The following is a 9,149-nucleotide window of genomic DNA, read 5'->3' on the forward strand; positions in this document are numbered from 1 at the left end:
GAGCGAGGCGGCTAGGGTTTCACCACGGGCATGGCCCCCTTTTATACACCCAGGAAGCGAAACGACGAAAATACCCTCAGGGGCCGCTGGAATTACGTGCGGTGGCAAGCGGGGAGTGAAACTATCCATTCTATAGCGCTGTGTTTTGATCCAACGGCCGAGCTCTTCCACACGCGAGATCGAGCGGCCGAAAACGCATCAGGAAACCGATCGGACAGCCAGAATGCCCAAATCGCTGAGAGAGCTCAGGTTTCGCCTCCTCTCGTTTTTCTGGATACGTATCCTGATTTTGCTGTGAAGAATGGGTTTTTGACTTTTGCTGCTTGCAAAAGCTGAGCTGGGATGGCTCTCTGCACAGAGTAGAATAGAACTAGTGGTATTGCGCACATAGCCATCCAAGAGCATGTTATGATGGAGACCCCTCTTAAGAAAGAAAAGAAGACCCCGTTCTAGTACGGTATACATACATAGGATATGCCAAAATTGTGTTGTGAAATCGATTAACTTGACAAGTGGGTGATGGCCGTCTTGTTACCGGAATATTCATGCCCGACTCCAAGTAAACTCATGGATCAGGTACAAACCCAAGCGACATGCAGCTACAGTTGCACACGTGTGCGCGGACGTGCAATTCCATTTGTGTGGTGTGTAAGTGTAGTTGTGTGTGGTGTCGGAAAAGACAAGTAAAAAAATAATAAACGTAAATCAATAAAAAAGAAAAAGGTAAAATCCACACGAATCTTCACTTGATATCAAACGGGGTCGGAGTTACTACATGAGATTTGCTGATTGTCATTTAGATGAAACTTTTCAAATGCGGTATTTTAATATAATTGATCATTTAAAAAAATTGACTTCCGACAAATCTAATATGTGATGTGAATAAAAAAGGGAATAACTGTTGGAGTTTGAATCATCATCAGAGTTTATCCGAGATGCACATGCAATGAATGTATTACGACCGTGACTCCATTGTGACTTGCACGCTAGGAGAAGGGAGATAGAAACAGATAGATATCATAAAACTATCAACCTGCTAACAACTCTATCCACGAAGGTACAGACGCTTCCACCAAAGTTTACAATTAGTATTTCGTACATGTACATGGATACCCTGATTGGTGGCAAGCTGTCTGAGAAGTCATTCTCTATGAAACTATATATATGAAACACATCCTGACTGTGCTGTGGAGAATTGCTTCTGACTTTTGCTGCTTGGGAAGCTGAGCTGGGACAGCTCTCGTACATATTAGAATAGAACTAGTGGCATTGTGAGACCTTGTAGTATTCTAAGAGAATGTTATGATGGAGACCCCTCGTCAACAAGAAAAGAAGAAGATCCCGTATACACACAAAGCATATGCCAAATTTGTGTTTTGAAATCGATCACCCTTGACGAGTGGATGACGGCCATCTGGTTACCAGAAATCATGGCGACTCCAGTCCAGGTAAACTCACGGACAGGTGAAAAACCAAATCAGCTTGTGCTAAATAACCAGATGCCATTCGTGGCGGCTAGAGTGTAAATAGTAGCTGGCCGGCCGTCTCTATCGCGGACAATACATGCATGCTCGCGGACGAGGGAGGAGGGGGCCTTCTCTGCCTTGTCGGAAACGCTCGCCGGTGTCTTGCCGCGAATTTTGCATTCTAAATAGGACTGGTGGTTTGAGGTTGTAAGACACTCGAGTAGGAGCTTATTATCTCACCGATCAAGGCATGGCGTTGCTGTTCTTTTTAGGTCGAGTTAGTTGGAAGGCAGCAAAGGTGAGAAATTAATTTTAAGACCGTTGGTTGATAGACTATACAAACTAGGAGTAGATGATACCCCGCGCATTGAAAAATTGGGTTGATAACATATGACTTATTATATTTGATTACGTAGAGTTGTAAAACATTTATTGAACATACATAGAATAATTAGAAGCAAAGCTTTTTTCCAAGCATGGTTGAGTGTTCTGGTTGGTCTTTCATTATACATCATTGCAGGCTGAGGTGGGTCTTATCTCATTCATAGTTGTATGGTGAGGTGGCATGCTTGCATGTTGAGATAAATAAGTTATTGGAGATCACTCTCTTATGTACTTCCTCTGTTCCTAAATATGTCTTGAGATTCCAACAAGGGACTACATATGGAGCAAAATGAGTGAATCTACACTCTAAAATATGTTTATATACATCCATATGTAGTTTATATTGAAATCTCTAAAAAGACTTGTATTTAGAAACGGGGGGAGTATATAGGATAAGGTACATCCATCTCCAACATGTACCCTTAAAACAGAAACAATATCCATCCATCGCAGGCAAGCTCAACGGTCGTGAGCCTCGAGAAGTGAATCTATGGGAGGGGAAGAATAAAACGTGGGGCATGACCCATGTGGGACACCAGGTGTGTCCATGCCCCATTTCCAATTCTTCATCGCCAGACTCCACGATGTTGACAGCGGCGGATGTGGACGGGCCGGCCCCGTGGTCATTGCGGCGGGGCATATGTCGATGGTGGTTTTCCGTGTAAATACATATGCTGAGTTTGTAGTGTTAGAGCTTCTGTTTTGGAACGGCTGACATTCCAAAATAGTTACTTACATCATATACTAAATTGTCTTAAGTCAAACTTTATAGAGTTTAAGCAAGTTTATTTTTGACGAAATGCAGTGGTAAGTTTATTAGACTAGTGACGTGATGAATCTAAATATTGAAATATATATTTCATGATGGATTTAATTTCAATATTGTATTGATTTTATACTATAGTTGTTAATATTTTTTAATATAAAATGGGTCACAAACATGTTAAGTAAAAAAAAAAGGTATCATTAGATTTGTATCATCAAGCCGTCTGTGACACCATCCAGAAGGTTCCCTAGATAGAGTTGTTAGCAGGTTGATAGTCATATGATCTGTATATGTCTCCCACTTATTAAGTGACACTCGAGCTCTCTATAGAGGATGAGACGCTTCCACCAAAGTTTACATCGCTACTTACATGTACATGTATAATCTGCCTAGTTGGTGGCAAGCTGTCTCAGCGAGCAGTCGATCTCACTCGCATCAGAGTGGAGCCATTTTCCATGTAATCATCAATCGTATGTATCCTGATTTTGCCATGAAGAGTGGTTTTTTACTTTTCCTGCTTGCGAAGGTGAGCTGGGACAGCTTTCGTACGTAGTAGAACAGAACTAGTGGTATTGTGCAACCTAGTCTTCCAACAGCATGTTATGACGGGGAAACCTTGTCAAATCAAAAAGAAAAGAAGACAATATGTCGTTCTAGTGCATACATAATTGTGTTGTGGAATTGATCAACTCGACGAGTGGATGACGGACTAGGTAAACTCACCGAGGGGGTAGAAACTAAAGCGACTTCTGCCAGACTACTACAAAGTAAACCAATAGCTGGCTTGTTAGCTCTATCAACGACAATGCACATACCCTGCTCATTATTACGTGTGTGTGCTCCCGGACGAGGGATGCAGCGAGGATGAGGGGGAGGAGGAATGAGGAGTGGTGTGGAGGTGGCTAGGATGCAACATTGAGGTAGGCATAGGTCGCACGGAGGTAGGAAGAGACATGGATGGAAGATGAGCGGGTCAGGTTAGCCCTACAAAACATCTAGCGTGAACATCACAAATCTTGGGTAGAATATTTGTCCAAAACAACTTTTGTGAAGCTCATTTTTGAACTACTCCTGCTATTCATTTAAGTGTGTGAACAACAATAACAACATTGGTAAATATTGAATTACATACAACAACCGATATCTACAAACACCGATTGGTCTACCAGAGGAGCATGACCCCGGTTGTGGACGCGGGCAAGAGAGAGCAACCATGGGAAGACCGATGAAATGTGGCCCCTTTTAATTTCTTAGCCATTCCAGCTTGCAAGATACATTAAAAGTTGACTTTTTAGATGAGACCAATTGTGTGTGTAGAAATGTTGAACAATTGAAGCCAAACACGCGCTTGTTTGCTCGTTCTTTTAGAGTAGACTTTTGTTGTTGTTTAGTCTATGTAGAACAACTCTTCGGAAATCTAAGTTATAAATTTGTTGGCAAGTTGAAAATAACTAATGTAACATACACGTCAAGGAATGTGAGAGGATTGAATTTGTAGCATAGGTGCGGGGGCACGCAGCCCCCTTTTTCTTTTGGCATGTGATTTCAATCATTCATTTTTTTTGAATCAAAAGTCTAAATTAAATTTCGTTTACAGGTTCATGTTTCTGGTGATGAGGGCTTCCAAATGAGATCCATTTTGAATACGTTTGGATGAGTTTTTAAATTCTCATTAAGTTTCAACTTCGAAACTTGGTATGAGTGACCGACAAAAACATAAGTTTCAAAAATAGGAACTTTAAAATAATCATGGCCTCATGCGGGACCAACTACTTTGCGGATCGTGAGGCAATAGGGTGACCGGCGCGGGCAGGTGCGTGCCCCTGTGAATTTGCGGTCAAGAAATGTATCAAATGTAATATACACATCAAGAAATGGAGGGCACGTTACTAAAATGAACATACACTATGTGAATGAGAAACAATTTTGTATTATTTTAAAGAAAACAAATGGAACATACACATCAACAAATCAACTGCACGCTACAGCTCGCTTGAGTATCATTTATTCAGCAATGAACACACCGTTATTCTTCCGGAACGGATGGAGAGTTGCCAACTGCGGAGGCACCCACACTACTTAAACTTGGCCTTGACGGCGTCGATGTCTTCGGTACCGACCCGGAAGGCCTTGGCCAGCACGTCGCTAGGCACTGGCGGCGCGGCAGCGAAGAGCGTGGTGGCGATGGCTTGGGTGCCCTGGAGCTGGCTGTTGAAGCCGGCGATGACGGAGGCGGGGCCATGTCCCCTGTTTTGCTGGAAGTGCACGAGCCCACGTGGGAAGACGAACACGTCTCCGACGGTGATGGTCTTGGTGAAGAGCTTGTTAGCGGTGGTGATGAAGCCCACCTCGAGGACTCCCTCAAGGACGAAGATGATCTCGGTGGCGCGCGGGTGGGTGTGCGGCGGGTTCTGGCCTCCCGGCGCGTAGTCGATGCGCGCCATGGACACGCCAAGCGTGTTCACCCCTGGGAATGACTGTACGTTTGCCGCCGTGACGTTGGATCCCGCCGGGTTGTTGGTGTTGCCGGCCTTCTTGAGACCCGCGAAGAAGAAGTCGTCCGCAGTGATGTCCGCCTTGCACGGGAAGCCGTTCAGCTTGATCGCTGCCGCGGTTCGTTTGGACGAATGCACCGTGTCAGCAAGAGCCAGTACACAACGAAGCTGACAAATTAAGATGAATGGATAGCTCCGCAAGATGACTCACAGGATTTCAGGTCGGCGACGCAGACGTCCTGGAGCATGTCGGGGTCGCCGGCGAGGGAGGGGGCGGCAAGGGCGAGGAGGACGGCGCAGGCCGCTACGGCGGAAAGCTGAAGCCTCGCCATGGTAGATTGGTCAATGCTTGCTTGCTATCAGCTTGTTGCTATAGCTGTCGAGTGCTTCCTGGATGTGGATTGAGCAAAGATAAGCAGTGGTACTTATAGGCAGGGTGATTTGTGTATGGAACTATGGATAGCATCGCCATCTCAAGGTCAAACAGGGTAGGCTGGCTGCGACGGGTTCGGATGGGGAGGGAAGCAAGCATCCGATTCCGTTAATTTGGAGCCAATCAAATGGGGATATAGTTGTTTTTATGCAGGCTACCTGCTACACATGCGCCTTTGAATCAGACCCATGATCCATCCAGTCGGTGGAGACAATGGACCCGAGTTTCGTGGGACTATCGTCGTCGCGGGCGGAGCTCCCGGAACAATGCACGATTGCACATGGCGACGGGTGGCTTATCGAGCAGTTGCACATGATAATGCTTAATTTTTTTTCAAGAAAACTTCGGATCTATTCATCAATTGTGAAGGTAGTACAAAGAACATCAAAATACAATTTACATCCAGCTCAAGACCACCTAACGACGTCTACAAGCATTGAAGTGAGTCAAAGGCACACCGCCGTCCTTGCTCCTCACTCATCGGTGTTGGGCAAATATTTTTGTAGTTGGTAGTCGGGAAGTCGTTGTGCTAAGGCCCAATAGGACCAGCGCACCAGAACAACATCCGCCAACAATGAAGAGGCGTAGATCGAAAGAATCCAACCTGCAGACACATAGACGTAGACGAACGAAGACCGAATACAAGCAGATCCACTAAAGACAAATGCCGACCGGCTCCCACGAGATCCGCTGGAGAGACACCTCCACACGCCCGACGCTAGAAACACCGCTGAGGCGGGGGCTAGGCAGGGAAAACCGTATTCCATCTTTAGAAAGCTACCGTCGCCTCATCTTACTGAGAATGGCAAAAAAGCTAACAAAACTCATAACAACACCTATAAACGAAACCCTCCCATCTATAAGGGTCGGGATCCATCGCATTTACATGGTCCTAGGACCGGACCGTACGAGACGAGATGGACCGGCGAGAGGCAGGGAAAACCCTAGGTGAGGGCGTTGAGTCCTACGAGCGAAGGGGTACGGGGTAACCAAGTTGAGTTTCTTTTTTTGGAGCGGCTGACAAAACAAAAGAGGTAGGTACTACGTACATACATGTACATAGCTGTCCGACTGAAGGTGGCAAGCTGTCTCAGCCAATAACCAATTACACTTGCATCAGAGAGGAGTCACATCAGACTTCTGTCTCTTCCGGGATAAAAAAATTTCTGGGCTAAACCGAGCACCGAGCCACTAGCCATATTCAAATACAGCGGACGAAGCAGGCTGCGAAGAGCGATTTATTCAAACCAATCCGATGCAATTCAGCTGCTCGGCCGTCTCTATCACCAACACTGCACGTATCCCTCCCGTTATTACGTGCGTGCTCGCGGACGAGGGAGGAGACGCTCTCTGCCTTGTCCGAAGCGCTCGCCGGCGTCTTGCCGCGCCATTACCTGTTGTCCCGTTCCGGTCGGTACATCTGATCCCGTCACGGCGGCATTCTAAATAGTACCGGTGGTTTGAGAGTGTACGACGCAGGAGCAGGAAACATTATCTCCCGAGCAGCCATGGCGTCTGCTGCTCCTTTTAGGTCAGTTATTAGTTGGAAGGCAGCCAAGGTAGGCCAAGCCTGGCCTTGCTTTGCCATGCTAAAACACACTTAACAAGTACATGGAGACGGGGTTTCCTTTTGTTTTTGAATGGAACAAAGACATGAGTTTGGGGCAGGTTCAAAACACGCAACCGGCGGTCTATTAGAAATTGCACGCATGCAAAAAAAAGGAGTGAAGTGCATCCTAGGTCCTCGAACTATTCCGATGGTGTCACGTAGGTCCTCAAACTATGAAAAGTGTCATCTAGGTCCTCGAAAATCCATAAAGTGTAATAGGTGTGTATATATGTGACACCTCTGAAATAGTTCAAGGACCTATGTGACACCTTTGAAATAGTTTGAGGACCAGGATAACACACATATTGTACTTTGAGGACCTGGATGACGCTTTTCATAGTTCGAGGACCTATGTGACACCTCTGAAACAGTTCGAGAACCTATAATGCATTTCACTCCAAAAAAGAAGTAAAGAAGAAAAAGACAGAGACAAGGAAAGAGGCTCGCAAAAAAATTGGACTGATAATTGCCCTAGCCACTATTTACCCACACCTTTACTCCCACTCTACAAAAGTTACCATCTTAGAGCATCTTCAGCCACGTACCTCTAATTCGACTCCTCAAACGCACATGGACGCGTCCGGTCAGTGATCGGGCGTGTCCGTTTTGAGCCCCTACTTTTTCGTCCGCGCAGCCACACTCCTCTTTTTTTTTTCTCATATATCCGGTCACTTGCACGTGATTGGTGGAGAAGAAGAGAGAGAAAGAAAAGAATGAATAAAGAAAGAGAAAAGGTGGTCCGGGTGGGGTCGCGTCATACGTGGCGGACTGACCGGGCGTGCCCGGACGCGTCCGCGAGCCCTCATATGGTCCTCATATTTGAGTTGGATATGAGGGATACCGGTCAGTCCGGGCGTTTGAGACGGATATGAGGGGTCTGGTTGGGTCGCGTTTTTGTGACCGGTCACTGACTGGACGGCCTGCCCGGGCAGTTGAGATGGATATGAGGGGTCCGGTTGTAGATGCTCTTAGGCACGTTAGGATCCCCTCCAACTTCTTTTTGAGGCTAGCACACGCTTGCTCTTTATTGCTCAATACTGTTTAGAGGAATACAATTGATAGGAGGTCGCAAAAGCCATAAACGACGGCCTGCAGATAAAGTAAGCGCGTGTTTAGTGAGGCTATGTGCCTCCAGATTCGAGCTCTTCCTTCGAAAACGAAAGAGCATTCTTGGAACTCCGATGCCATAATCTTTATCTCCCGGATGATATGACCATGTTTCCCGCCGGTCTCGTCCTTTTATGTTTGACACGACACTTTTACAATCTGATGCAACAATGATGCATGTTTCTAACAGGCCAGATGATAGGGCCATGGCCTCTCGGCATGCTAAAGCTTCAAGCGTAGTCGGGTCGGTTACCCCGGCAAAAACCAGTGCCGATTATCCAAGATAATTCCCTTGGGCATCTCTGCAAATAGCACTAACAGATCCATGATTAGATGAATTGCCAACAGCTCCGTCTACCTTTACTTTGGCTGATCCCACTGGAGGAGCGACCCAGGTTGGGCCAGCCATGAATTGCATGCTTACATGGCATATAATGGTCTGTGCAGTTTTAATAGCATTTATCTCACCAGTGAATCTCTCTATGAATTCATGTGTACCTCTCGGACTCTGGAAGACAGCTTCATGAATTGCCTTGCGTCGTGCGTGCCATATCGCCCAGAGAGTAACCAACAACAGTATGAACTGGTTGTGTGTTGTGAGTCCAACATAGTAAATATCCAACGTTTTGCGTCCGGTTCCCTGGACTGGTGCATGGCGTGAACTCTTCCTCCATCAGTAAGCGCCCATACACAACGTGATGTCGTGCAGTCCAGAAGCGAGTGGCGCCGTGAGTCCTCCATTCTATAGAGCTTACAATTACTGCAAGTTGCCATATTACGGTGATGGAGAAGATTTGCTGAAGGAATAGACTGTTGAGCAACTCTCCATAGGAATATATGATTTTTTTACGGAACCTGAACCTTCCAAAGACTAGTCCATGATCGCTGG

General features: G+C 46.2%; 1 protein-coding gene across 1 annotated transcript; it reads right to left on the minus strand.

The window, feature by feature from the left end:
- Window positions 1–4,526: 4,526 nt before the first annotated feature.
- On the minus strand, window positions 4,527–5,529 carry LOC123142134 (germin-like protein 1-1). The gene is made up of 2 exons (XM_044561147.1): window positions 5,323–5,529; window positions 4,527–5,221 (listed from the first exon to the last, which is right to left on the minus strand). The coding sequence occupies exons 1-2, from the start codon at window positions 5,441–5,443 to the stop codon at window positions 4,692–4,694; spliced, it is 651 nt and encodes a 216-aa protein (XP_044417082.1). The 5' UTR covers window positions 5,444–5,529; the 3' UTR covers window positions 4,527–4,691.
- Window positions 5,530–9,149: the final 3,620 nt, after the last annotated feature.

The sequence above is a fragment of the Triticum aestivum genome, chromosome 6D (genome assembly GCF_018294505.1).
Source record: "Triticum aestivum cultivar Chinese Spring chromosome 6D, IWGSC CS RefSeq v2.1, whole genome shotgun sequence".
NCBI lineage: Eukaryota > Viridiplantae > Streptophyta > Magnoliopsida > Poales > Poaceae > Triticum > Triticum aestivum.

Bases quoted from the DNA above. Each gene is read 5' to 3' on its own strand.
- LOC123142134 (XM_044561147.1), bottom strand. From the start codon at position 5,443: ATGGCGAGGCTTCAGCTTTCCGCCGTAGCGGCCTGCGCCGTCCTCCTC. The intron at 5,222-5,322 runs GTGAGTCATCTT...GAACCGCGGCAG, and splicing joins CGTCGCCGACCTGAAATCCT to CGATCAAGCTGAACGGCTTC.